This window comes from Camelina sativa, chromosome 4 (assembly GCF_000633955.1).
Source record: "Camelina sativa cultivar DH55 chromosome 4, Cs, whole genome shotgun sequence".
Taxonomy (NCBI): Eukaryota; Viridiplantae; Streptophyta; class Magnoliopsida; order Brassicales; family Brassicaceae; genus Camelina; species Camelina sativa.
This window is the reverse complement of record NC_025688.1, coordinates 11,989,049-12,002,869: the sequence shown is the minus strand read 5'-3', so window position 1 is coordinate 12,002,869 and position 13,821 is coordinate 11,989,049. Positions and strand designations below refer to the sequence as shown.

The 13,821-nt window shown below is 39.7% G+C and overlaps 1 protein-coding gene and 1 long non-coding RNA gene across 2 annotated transcripts; one reads left to right on the top strand and one right to left on the bottom strand.

Annotated features, from left to right (window-relative positions):
• LOC109132675 lies at positions 592 to 2,233 on the bottom strand. Its single transcript, XR_002037689.1, has 3 exons — positions 1,818 to 2,233; positions 1,346 to 1,744; positions 592 to 1,204 (listed from the first exon to the last, which is right to left on the bottom strand). It is a non-coding gene; the product is annotated as an uncharacterized LOC109132675 (long non-coding RNA).
• On the top strand, positions 2,451 to 4,488 carry LOC104780325 (UPF0725 protein At3g44770-like). The gene is made up of 6 exons (XM_010504823.2): positions 2,451 to 3,013; positions 3,097 to 3,231; positions 3,314 to 3,524; positions 3,622 to 3,746; positions 3,835 to 3,918; positions 4,029 to 4,488. Exons 1-6 carry the CDS (start codon positions 2,645 to 2,647, stop codon positions 4,260 to 4,262), a joined length of 1,158 nt encoding a protein of 385 aa, XP_010503125.1. The 5' UTR covers positions 2,451 to 2,644; the 3' UTR covers positions 4,263 to 4,488.

Below are 13,821 nucleotides of genomic sequence, written 5' to 3'. Positions count from 1 at the left end.
CTGCCGGTCGTCGGATTCTGGCCAACTCCTCCGACCACCGCCGACCACCACCCCTCTGGACACCGCCGGCCACCACCCTTCCGGCCACCTCCCCTCCGGTCGCCGTCCACCTCTGGCTACCACCCCTCCGGTCGCCGGCCACCTCTCCGACCACCACTATCCTCCTCTACCACCACCACCACCATAACACCAAAATTCTATTTTTCCCTACCCCTCCTCCTATTCTTCTAATTTATTTGAATATTATACTATACTAGGTTGGTATCCGCGTTACGCTGCGGGTTATTTTTAATTTATTTTATTTTAAATTTATAATTTTTTTTATGTTGTTTGAAATTAATTAGAGAATGTGTTTTGTCTAACTAAAGTATATTTTTACATTCTAATATATTGTGAGACAATTGTATAATCTATAGAAAGTATAATTATCATTTGGTAAAAAAATAAAGTAATTATAATTTTTCACGTTCAGGACTATTGTATGCAAGGTTGACAGTTATCTTGATTACTAACAAATTGTTCTTTTATTTACTATAATTGATTCTAGAAGTAATCAAAATAGGTTAAAAGAGAAAAATGATTGGACAGTTACAATTCATTTAATGCCTAACATATGATTATAGTATGTAGAAATAGATAGTTTCTTACTGTATAAGTGAGCAACAGTTGAACAATACTAAAGTGCTTGTAAGAGTTATGGTTGACGAGGTTGTTGATCTCTTTGTTGTATTGAACTTTAGTGTTACCTCTATGGAAACACATATCACCGTCCGTACGTCCGTACAACCAAACCTTATGGGCCGTCCGTACAGTTAGAGGCCTTACAATGTCGGTCCATGAAGGACAACATCTCCTAACGGTCACAAAGCTTCGAGATCCTTCTCATTGATCCGTTGGCGAGTTGGTGCAAGTGGGAGGCCAAACAAAGATCACATGTGACATCTAGGTCATGTCGCTTTCACCTTGTGTATGTGTGTTTAGCATCTTAGGTAGGATATTCTCTTTGTATATGCCTATATTTAGATTGTAACCATGAACTAAATAAAGCAAGAAGTTACTTTCTTCTTCTACACTTCTCTCTATTCACTCTCCCTTACACTCCCATTCGATCACCAAACCAAAACCGCAAACTCTCTCCCTCTCCTCTTCTTCGGATCTCAAACTTACAACCTCTACCGAAATATTGGCATTTCGAGCTCCCTCACTATTTTTTTTTCAAAAATAAAGTATTAATACAATTTAAAAAGCAAGTCTAAGTTCTTAAATCCAATCTTAATAAGTCATCCAAATACTTAAGATATTATATGTAGATTACTCTCGTGTCATACTAAGAAAGTGAAATTACCTGCAACCTAAAAAGTATATAACATCATCCCCCATCTGTTGAAAGCACTATTTAACACCATCTTCCATCCGCTGAAAGCTCACCAACTGCCATGAGCTTACCCTCAACCTCACCAAAAAACAGTAAAGCTTTCAAAGTTATCACAAAAACGACCAAATCTCAATAAACCATTCAGCCAACAAACAGAAAAACAAAAGCATAAAAAAACCAACCTTTTGGTTTCTATGACGAGAATCTTGAAGTAGACATCAACAGACTAAGGAGCAGTAGAAAAAGCACATTTCAATTGATAGGGCCAATGTTCAGTTCATGGATGTGCATCAACGTTTCTCAATGTGATGTCACCATAACCTCAGGTCATTCCTTCTTTTCCACCTATTCAACAGTCTGAGAACACCACTGATACACAAGAGGAAAAACATAATAGAAGAATCTTCCGTGGTGGTCTTTCTTTATCTGATTTTAATCTTACCAAAGAGCATAACAACTCAAGCAACGAGAACCTCCGGGACACCAAGCGTCCAAGCCTTCTGCGTCAATGGTTGTATCTCAAGAACCTGACAGATGCAATCAACACCGACGTAGACTTCAGTTCACCATTTTTATAGCTCTTGCTAGCACAATTTGAAATCATCAAACACTTAATTCAGTTGTAAATTTCTAATTTGCCTTGTTAGCAGTATTTGTTAGCTTTCACGAACAACTTCGAGATTGAGAAGACATAGTAAGAGGAACGGGGGTTGACACTAATGATTCAAGCTAGAAGTCGTTGCAAAGTTAGAGTTGTTAGTAGATCGAGCATCCTCCACTTCATTGTCCGATTAGGAGAGTAACGAAGAGGAAGATGAAGAACCGACCCTCGCCTCTTCGAATCGCCCACAAACCCGCAGTTAGCAATGGGCATGACCACGTAACCCGCAGTCCAAACGGATAGAGTCCGTGAGACCTGCAAATTTTGGCTTCAAAAGCAAGGCCCTTATCCGACCCATTATACTACTTACTGGGCTATGTCCGTGGGCTAAAGGCTCAACTGACATCTCTATTCCTAAAGTCGGAGAGAGACTTAATAAAGAGAATAATGATTTTAACTGATGTGTTAGGTATATTTCAATGTTAAAGCTGATGTGTGAGATGAGGGGAGCAATGTATCCTTCTTTTATTGTATTGATTGATTGATTTTGGTTATACACCAAATTGACCCATAATTGATTACAAAAGAAGAAAAATAAAAAAAAAAGAAGAAGTTTGGATTGGAATCCCTAAAAAAATCGATTGAAGCTTTAGGGATCTCTGTCGGAGATGGCGGATGTTCTAAGGCAGCTGTTGGACAGTGGAAAGTTATCAGACGAGGAGTGCCACTTGATTCTGCGTGGATTGGGTAAACAAATCGACGAATTGAATTTATCCAAAAAGAAACAGGACGAAGAAGAAGAAGCCTTTGAATTGAATTTATCCAAAAACGAACAAGACGAAGAAGTGGTAGAAGAAGAAGACGAAGAAGAAGAAGAAGAAGACTTTGAAGTGCATTTCATCAAACACGAAGAAGGCTTTGACGTGTATTTCTCCAAAAAGAAAGAAGAAGAAGAAGAAGAAAAAGTCGACGGATGGACATCTGAGGAAGAGGAAGCACCGGACGAAGAATACTGTCGCCAAGTTGACGAATCTCTGGTACTCTTTCTTTCATATGTCTCTCTCTCTGCTTTTTTCGATTTTGGGATTTGGGTTGTGTGTTTACGAAATTGGGCTGGCAGGGTTTCGATATTGATGGCAATGTTCGTATCCCAGCATCTGGACTCTCACCAGTCTTTCTTGGTGATGATCGTAAACCACGTAGCGAAGTCTCTCTTTATGGCCGTTTGGGTGTTCACTGCTTCAACTTTGAACAGGTTTGGTAGTAGATTCATTCATAACAACCTAGCAACTGTGGTTGGTTTCTGATTCATTTTTGTTTTTTTTTTTTTGTTGTAGGGGAGGAAGTTGCAGTATGTGCGCATTCCCAAATATAATATCCAACTTCCTTACGCTATGTCTTACCATATAACCGTCGAGGTGAAGGATCTTGCTGATGATGATGATTCACCTCACACTTTTCAGACCTTGGCCACCAGATTTTTCTCTAAGTACGGAGAAGACTTGAGAGTCTCTACCGTATTTTGCAGAATCAAACCCGACACACCTGGTAACTCTCTATTAGTATTCTCTCTATTCACAAAAAGTATGGTATGCTTTGGGATATTATACAAACCAGTTTTAAATGTTTCTTCTTAACACTGTAGTAGCGGAAGAACATATCTCTTTGCTGGATAACCATGCAGTTGATAAGTTTTACAAAGGTTGTATGCCCAACTTTGTCTCTGAAGCAGGAGCTGATGATGATGATGATAAGCTGAGGTTCTATGAGGTGATTTTACATGTTTCTTCTATATATGTGTTTGAATGAAACCTTCTTCTACGTAATTGTTTCAAGAGATTCTGTTGTGTTTTGACAGGTTCAGGAGCAGGACATATGTGATAATGATTGGCTATGTCTATATACTGAATTTGCGCTTTTCTGTTTCTGGAGATATAATGAGGTACATACTTGAGAGACTAGTGGGAAATTTTATAGCATGTTTGTGCTTTTAGTCTTTATAATCTCCCGCAACTTTTTTCAACTTTAATAAGCTTTGTTTTTTTTTTGCAGGACGGATTTGAGTCTTGTTTGCCTGTGGAGATCAAGAAGATTGTTGTGGAAACTTGTGAAACTCATACAGAGCCACGTCTTAAGCTCAAGTCGAGTAATGCCATCTTTCACATTAACTTCAGCGCCAAGAGTCGCCACTACAAATCGGTTGTAAGGAGAACCATGGATGGGATTTCCGGACATATGGTTCTGGAAGTTAATAGCTGGGTGAACGATCAGCCAAGCTCTGCCTGAACCGCTTAATTTACTATTACCAAAAAAAAAAGAGTCCTGAAGCTATTTACTAGTTTTCATTGATTACAAACGGCTTTAGTTTAGTTTTTATCCGTTAACTTAGTTATGCCTTAAGTCATGGATGTACTTTTGTTTTTCACCTCAGCTAATCTTATGAAGGTGTGTGTCTGTACACTCGTTGACATTATATTATGTATTTAATTGTAATAAGTTTATTGTTTTAGGAGCACTTCTTGATGACCAAATTTGTTATATCGTGTTTTTTTTTCTATACCACTTTGTTAGTAGCTCTTTATATACTACACGTTTTTAAATGACGTTTAGTTTATTGTAGGACTAAGTAATTATGGATTGCGATCTATGTTCATTTTAAAGACTCCATGCACGTGTTTTAACATGATCATCTACAACATACTCTGCTTTTATTTATCATATCGCTAAGATTTTGACAAGTATGCCATGTTTTGAGATTCTACGAGGTAAAGGCATTAATTATTTCCTCTTTGTGTCTTGAAGTATATGCTCTTGTACAATGTTAATATGTTTTTGTATGTGTTTGCTCTACTTGCTTAAGGTTTATGCTCTTCTTCAGTTTGTAACCGTACGTTGTTATGTTTCACAGGTTCAGGGGAATAACATTATGTGATAACGATTGGCTTAATTTGTAGATACACCGTACCGACTTGCCACTTTTCTGCTTATGGAGATATATGTGACCTTAATTAATTTGACAAAAATCAGTATTTGAATTCGCTTTCATAAGATCAATGTCTATAATCAGTATCTTTTCAATGTATTTTTGAAACAAACGTTGGATTCGAAAAGCAAAACCAGACTTTGTGCCAAATTCACAGCAATAACTAACAACACCTGAAGAAATAAGACAAAAAAGAAACCTAAAAGCCACCACCAAACAATTATAGCCTGAAAAAAAACAACCTAATCTAATCTTGAGATTCTTGTAGTAGCTTCATCCCCAAGCAATCTAATCTTGAGATTCTTTAACGTTTCTGAACTTGGCGAATTGTTGAACCAAAAAGAGAAACGGAGGTGAAACAAGTAGACACAAAACTCCTCCGAAGAATCCGAACAAGTTCATGAGGAAAAAGGCCAAAGTCAAGAAACCATGTAGCAAACCCATCTCTTTGACAAACCTTATGTGATTAATGACCCCGATAACCAAGGCAAATAGAACCTGAACAGATACCGCGTAATATAAGGTTGCCATCATTATAGCCAAAATCCTCATTGTCTCACGGAAACTCGCTTTCGATATCTCAAAGTTCTCGTAATCCACAGGCTCTCCTATCATCCAGAGAGCAATCAGCGTTGCAACTATGAGAATGTTGTCTATGATCGCCAANTTCTGAACTTGGCGAATTGTTGAACCAAAAAGAGAAACGGAGGTGAAACAAGTAGACACAAAACTCCTCCGAAGAATCCGAACAAGTTCATGAGGAAAAAGGCCAAAGTCAAGAAACCATGTAGCAAACCCATCTCTTTGACAAACCTTATGTGATTAATGACCCCGATAACCAAGGCAAATAGAACCTGAACAGATACCGCGTAATATAAGGTTGCCATCATTATAGCCAAAATCCTCATTGTCTCACGGAAACTCGCTTTCGATATCTCAAAGTTCTCGTAATCCACAGGCTCTCCTATCATCCAGAGAGCAATCAGCGTTGCAACTATGAGAATGTTGTATATGATCGCCAAGTTGTTGAAATCTGCTTCGGACGCTGTAGAAACTAGAGGGGGCAAGATAAACTGAATGATTTGTGTTATTTATCTTAGACGATTACAACATGTATATATATACAAAGAGAGTAACTTGGGAACCAAGATAAGAGAACTTCCTAATCTCTGTTAGAGAATATTACAATATTATGTATATGGACATAAGTATATTTTCCTCTATATTCCAATCCTCCCCCTCAAGTTGGAGCATAAAGATCACAAATGCCCAACTTGAATGGTAACCTTTCAAACGGAACACGTCCCAACAGCTTGGTAAAGATATCAGCAAGTTGATTATGTGTATTGACATGTACCATGGTGAGCTTCCCATCTTGAACGGCATCACGTACCGCGTGACAATCAGATTCGATATGTTTAGTACGCTCATGAAACACCGGATTTGAGGAGATATGGATAGCAGCTTGACTATCACAAAACAAACTAACAAACTGAGAGTGAGAACAACCCAAATCAGCAAACAACTTTTGGAGCCATAAGATTTCTTGCAAAGCATTTCGCATAGACCGATACTCAGCTTCAGCGGACGAGTGCGAAACCTTATCTTGCTTTTTAGTTTTTCACGAAACAGGGGATCCACCAGAAACATAACAAAACCACTCAACGATCGTCGGGAAAATGGACATGAGTTGTAATCAGAATCACAATAAGCAGTAAGAGTCAAATCAGAGTCTGAACTCAAGAGAATACCTTGACCCGGAGTCCCTTTCAGATACCGTACAACACGATATGCGGGTTCTAAATGATCAACTCGTGGCGTTTTCATAAACTGAGACAGAAGCTGAACAGCATAGGACAATTCAGGCCGAGTCATAAGTAGATAAATGAGGTGACCAACGAGTCGTCTATACACCTTAGGATTGGGTAAGAAATCACTTTTGCTTATCCCCAACTTATGATTCTCTTCAATCGGAATTGGCGAGGGCTGAGAACCGAGGAGACCAGTCTCGGAAACAATATCAAGAACATACTTTCTTTGAGAAAGATAAAAACCCTCACGATTACGAGCAATCTCAATACCAAGAAAATATTTGGCTTTACCTAAATCCTTCATGTGAAAACAACGACCCAAATATTCTTTAAAACTCTTAATCAAATGAGAGTGATTTCCACAAATTAAAAGATCATCAACGTAGATAAGTACTCGAAGCTCAACATCACCTTTCGAGTATGTAAAAAGAGAATAATCTTCATATGACTGCACGAACCCAAACTTGACCAACGCATAACGAAGCTTAGCAAACCAACAACGTGTAGCCTGTTTAAGCCCATAAATAGACTTGTGCAAACGACATACTTTATTCGGAGAAGAATGACGAAAACCCATTGGTAACTCCATATAAACTTCTTCCTCTAAATCCCCATGTAAGAATGCGTTATGGACATCCATTTGACGAGCTTCCCAATTCTTAGCCGCAACAATACGTAATAAACTTCTAACCGTAGTCATCTTGACTACGGGAGCAAAAGTCTCATTATAGTCTTCACCCTCGACCTGTCGATTCCCACAAGCAACTAATCGAGCTTTATAACGTTCCAACGAACCATCAGCATGATACTTGAGCTTAAAAACCACTTGTTATCGATTGCTTCTTTGTTGGGAGGTAAGTCAACCACACTCCAGGTATGTGTTGCTTCCATAGCATCAATCTTGGTACCAACAGCATTTGTCCACCGCAGATAACAGCCACTAAAAACACTTGGTGAGAAGGAGAGAAATTATCATCACAAATATCATTCGTGAGAGGGTATGGAGTTTGTGTACCTAGAACCGTTGATGAAGACACTGAGTTGGAGTCGGGGGAAGCGTGATGGGTTTCTTCAATACGACGAACGAAATAAGACACATAGTCTTTCAATTTAACCGACGGGATTTTTTGCACGTTTACCTCAGCCCAACTCATCAGCAACAATAGGTTGATTGTGAGTACTATCAGTCACAACCGGTGTCAACACAGCAGGAGGAACAATTTGAACAGCGGAAGTAGAGTCGACAGGATCATCCAGCACAACTAAATCAGTGTTTGAGCCTGGAGCAGGGACCGCCGTGTCTACCGGCTCGTCATTTTCGAAACTCCCCCTGTCCTCAAATGTAGGGACCAAATTAACCACCTAATCATCATCAATATTGTCAATATGATGCAAACTAGTTGAATTCTCCGTATCACTATTCATCACCGCAAATGGGAATACATATTCCTGAAAAAACACATCGCGAGAAACTAAGAACTCATTAGACTCGAAATCATATACTTTCCAACCTTTCTTGCCAAACGGATAACCAACAAAAACACACCGACCACTACGTTCTCCAAATTTGTCTTTATCCCGCGACCGACGATGAGAATAACACAAGGATCCAAAAACCTTAATATGATCATAGGATGGCTTGTTACCGTGAAGAAGTTCGTATGGAGTACGGTTTTGAAGTAGCTTCGTTGGTGTCCTATTAATCAAATATGTGGCTGTCAAAATCGCTTCTCCCCAAAACAAAACAGGGAGACTTGCTTGGAACAATAAGGCACGAGCAACATTTAAAATGTGACGGTGCTTCCTCTCAACACGTCCATTTTGTTGTGGAGTGTCAACGCAGGACGTTTGATGAATAATGCCATTACTCTTAAAGAATGAAGCAAGACACATAAATTATGTGCCATTACCACTGTGAACCATACGTACCTGCTTGTCAAACTGTCTAGTGGCATAGGCACAAAAATTTTCCAAAACTTGACGAACTTCGGACTTCTCAAGTAAGAGATGTGTCCACACCGCTCTAAAGAAATCATCAACAATGGTCAAAAAATACACCGCTCCACACGTTGCAGAAACGCGATAGGGACTCCAAACATCAACATGAATTAACGAGAAACAATCCCATAATTTATTAGAACTCTCAAAAAAACTTCTCTTGTTTGCTTAGCCCTAAAACAAATGTCACATGGACTAGGACTAGCTAAATTAAAAACACCAGTATTTTGCGGTAAATGAGAAAGAACTGAAACTGCCGGATGTCCTAGCCTACGGTGCCACAAACTTGCATCACACTTCACTCCAACCTTGTTGACTTGTATTCCAGCAACATCCTTAAAATAGTAAACCCCATCACGTTCAACCCCGGCTCTAATCAGAGTCTTCGAAAAACGGTCCTGTAACACACAAAGAGTATCAGTAAACAATGCCATTCCGCCAAGTTGTTTAAGCAGTTGTGAAACAGGAATAAGTGAACAATTGAGGTCAGGAACATATAGAACATTATCCAAGACAATTCTATCTGAAACATGAAGTACACCCATACTCTTCGACATTGTTTTGCTTCCGTCCGCAAAGCCCACAGAACACAACAGAATAGACTGTATATCTACTAGCAACTTAAAATTTCCTGTCATGTGATGAGATGCTCCAGTATCAAGTATCAAATCCTCATGTATTCTACCAGAAAATATCTTACCAGAAAGTTTATCTGTGTTTTGACTTGTTTTCTCCAAAGCCATCTTACTTATAGCCTGCCACTGCTCAGATGTAAAAACAGGGTAAGTCGAGGCATGAGGACTTGTAGCATGATCAACGGTGGCATATCCACGACCTCGACCAGACGCAATGAAGTTGGAGCCACGACCAGCTCCCCTTGAAGGCGAACTTCTACCTCCACGAACAGACCCGCGCCCACCTTTGTTCCGATCCGACCACCATTCTGGGTATCCAACTAACTCCCAACAATAATCTTTCCCATGTCCTGACCGTCCACAGTGAGAACAGAGCAAAGAACGCTCTCTGTTTTTGTTGTTACCTTGGGAAAAATTCGAAAAGAGCCCTGATCGTGTAACAAAACTAGAAGCTTCACCTGCTTCATTAGTGACCGACGAAGGAACCGACTCCGGCTGTGTTTCTTGTCGAGCCACAAAACCGACAACATCATATTGTTGTTCTTTCTTCTTTGCTGCAAGTCGCTGCTCCTCATGAATGGCTTTGGCATAAGCTTGTGCCAAATCTGGCAATGGATCAGCATCAATGATCTGACATATCACATTACCAAATCTAGATTCATCAAGTCCCATAACGAATTGGTGAACCTTTTCATCTTCTCTGTCTTTTGCGATTTTAGCAACAGCTCCACACGTGCACACTAGCAGATGACGATACCTCTGCAGTTCGTCCTATAGGTTCACAAGACGACCATAGTAGTCCATGGCGGACTGTCCTCCTTGTTTACATGAACTCAGCTGAGACACCAGCTGATGAATACGAACCTTGTTCCCCACAGAGAAACGGTTCTTCAAACTCTCCCACAACTCTGCTACATCATCAATAAATGACACAGTTGATCTTACACGAGGAGTGAATGACGTTCGTAACTACCCACAATCATTGAATTAACACTTATCCAAGACTCCATCTCTGATCCTTCCTCCTTTGGTTTATGAATTGTACCATCAATAAACCCAATCTTCCGTTTGGCCCGAAGAGCATTGAACATCTTGGTTGCCCACTCGGAATAATTTTCTCCACTCGACATCACCGAAGAGATCATAGATCCAGGATTGTCAGAAGAAAACAAGGTGTAAGGCGTGACTGCGGTAGAGTCAGAGGCCTTAGCCGCAACAACAACTTTTTCATCACCCATGATAACAAACGACCAACAAAGAAACCAGAAACAAAGATGAATACGAAGCAGAGAAACTGAGACAAAAAGAAACAGAAAGACTTAGAAAGAAAGAAACTAGAAACCAAGAAAAACTTTTAAGCTCTTGGCTCTGATACCATGTAGAAACTAGAGGGGGCAAGATAAACTGAATGATTTGTGTTATTCATCTTAGACGATTACAACATGTATATATACAAAGAGAGTAACTTGGGAACCAAGATAAGAGAACTTCCTAATCTCTATTAGAGAATATTACAATATTATGTATATGGACATAAGTATATTTTCCTCCATATTCCAATAGACGCTATTAATCTGTTACTATATCCCACGTCTAGCTTCAACGTTTCTTAAGAAAGGAGACAGATGCGAGAATTATCTTGAAGATAAAGATTAGAACACAAATCGTATATATATATGAATCGGCGAGTTTGTTTTGGTGTCGGTTTTCTTAAGCGTAACGTTTTAGGCTTTATTATATTAGGTTTAGGATTTTGGTTCAATATTTGTGTTTCAATAACGTTTAGAATTTTAGTTCATTATTTTATTTATTTTTGGTTATGTATAATCTGAAATCATAAAAGATGGTGTGATGATAATGATGAGTTATATTTTGGTTTTGTTTAGAGTTTTTTCAAAACACTTTGATAAGTTTAAGGATTAAACTATTACAACTCAATATCAATCCATGACAAACTTGGTTTTTTTTTTTCTTTTTCTTTTTTCACCACAGCTAATCTCCCTTCTCATTAGTATGTATGTAGCTTTACTCAATGTATCATGGGGTGGAACTCTGCATTCGACCAGGATTATTTGCAACCTCGCCTTGCCCGTTTGGAAGGTAAAGTCTACCACTTGCTGGACTGGGCTAGGGCATGTTTCGCACACCATATATCAATGTGTAGTGCACAAACTTAATCAGGTTTATGCTTAAAACATAAAGTCAACCGGCTAGGCTGTTGGAGTCAGTTAAGTTGTTATGTTGTTGTGTTCTGTTTTTATGTTGTGTTCTGCTTTTGCGTTTTCTTTGCTTCATTTATGTTATTTACCGAGTCAATGTTCTGTTAGAGTCAAGTGGCTTAAGTTGGGTTAGTGGTCCTAGTTGTTTCCTATTTTCTCGTTGAGTCAGTTCTTGTTTATGTAAGCCACTATAAAAGGCACTTGCAGTTCACTAATGAAAGTTAAGGGATTCTGGTGCAAAACTGTATTTCACATTTGGTATCAGAGCCAACTGTTAATCCCAGCGAGAGAGAGAGAAATATGAGCGACGACAAGACATTGACGAAGATTCCTCACTTTGATGGTCACTATGATCATTGGAGCGAGCTGATGGAGAACCTTTTGAGAGCAAAGGGTTTATGGAGTTTGGTAGCAGACGGTAACACCGAGATGGCAGCAGAGGCTGAAGCAACCGCCACATAAATGAGAGATCAGGAGGATCTAAAGATGAAGGATCACCAGGTGAAGCATTTTCTGTTTCAAGCAATCGATCGAACGGTGTTTGAACAGATCTTGGATCGGAGGACGTCCAAGATCATCTGGGACTCAATGAAGAGGAAGTTTGGAGGTAATGAGAGAGTGAAGTGATCTCTTCTCAACACCTTGAGAAGAGAGTTTGAGGTCTTATCAATGAAGATGGATGAGACTGTCGATGATTACTTTGGGAGAGTCATGGCGGTTTCAAACAAAATGAGGAGCAATGGAGAAGAGATGTCAGATTCGAAGATTGTGGAGAAGATTCTTCGAACCTTAACTGACAAATTCACGTATGTGGTGGTGTCAATCGAGGAGTCCAAAGACACAGGAAGCATGTCCATTGATGAATTGCAGAGTTCATTATCGGTTCATGAAAAGAAGTTCAAGAAGACACCACTTGAAGAAGAAATGCAGGCTCTAAATGTGAATGTCCAAGGAAGGGGCAGAGGATCATTTAGAGGCCGAGGCAGGGGAAGAGGAGGAAGAGGTCGTGTTTTCAACAAAGCAACGGTTGAGTGCTACAAGTGTCATGGTCTGGGACATTTTCAATACGAATGTCCAAAATGGAACAACGAGGCACATTATGCTGAGATTGGTGAGAAAGAAGAAGTCTTACTAATGGCGTATGTGGAGCTTCTTGGAGCACAACGAAGTGATGTGTGGTTTGTGGACTCTGGGTGCTCAAATCACATGTGTGGAGACAAGAAGCTGTTCTCGGAGCTGTTCACAAATTTCACACATCATGTGAAACTTGGTAACAATCACAAGGTGGAGGTTGTTGGAGTCGGTATGGTGAAATTTGTACTTGGGGGAGTAACGTATGATGTAAGTGATGTCTATTATGTTCCTGAGTTAAGGAACAACTTGATGAGTGTTGGACATCTTCAAGAAAAGGGGATGGATCTGCTATTCAAGGGAGGAGAGAAAAAGACGTGTAGTATCTTTCATCCTACAAGAGGGAAGATAGCAGAATCTGTCATGACTGCAAATAGGATGTATGTGTTGATTGCTGAAACAAGTGGAAGTAAGGGTGAAGGAGAAGCGTTGCAATGTCTGCAAGTTGATGCTTCTGACAATACCGAACTATGGCACCATCGCTATGGTCATTTAAGCTACGGTGGTTTACTCACTCTGCATAACAAGAAGATGGTCGAGGGCTTGCCAGAGATTCAACAAGTCAAAGCAACCTGTGAAATCTGTGTGAAAGGGAAGAACCATCGATCACCTTTCCCTAAGCAAAGCACATGGAGAGCAACCGAGAAGCTGCAACTCATTCATTCCGACTTGTGTGGTCCGATCACTCCTTCATCAAACAGCCAGAAGAGGTATCTGATCAGTTTCATTGATGATTTCTCTAGGAAAACATGGATCTACTTTGCCTTAGAGAAATCAGAAGCTCTGCATCATTTCAAGGTGTTCAAAGCATTTGTTGAAAAACAAAATGGGATGTTCATCAAATGTTTAAGAACAGGTCGTGGTGGAGAATATAATTCTGGAGAATTTAAGGAGTTTTGCGACAAGCATGGAATCATGAGGCAACTGACTACTGCATACACTCCTCAACAAAATGGAGTTGTTGAGAGGAAAAATCGAACCATCATGAACATGGTGAGAACAGTTCTACGAGAGAAAGAGATTCCACGTTCGTTCTTTCCTGAAGCTGTAGCATGGGCAACTCATGTT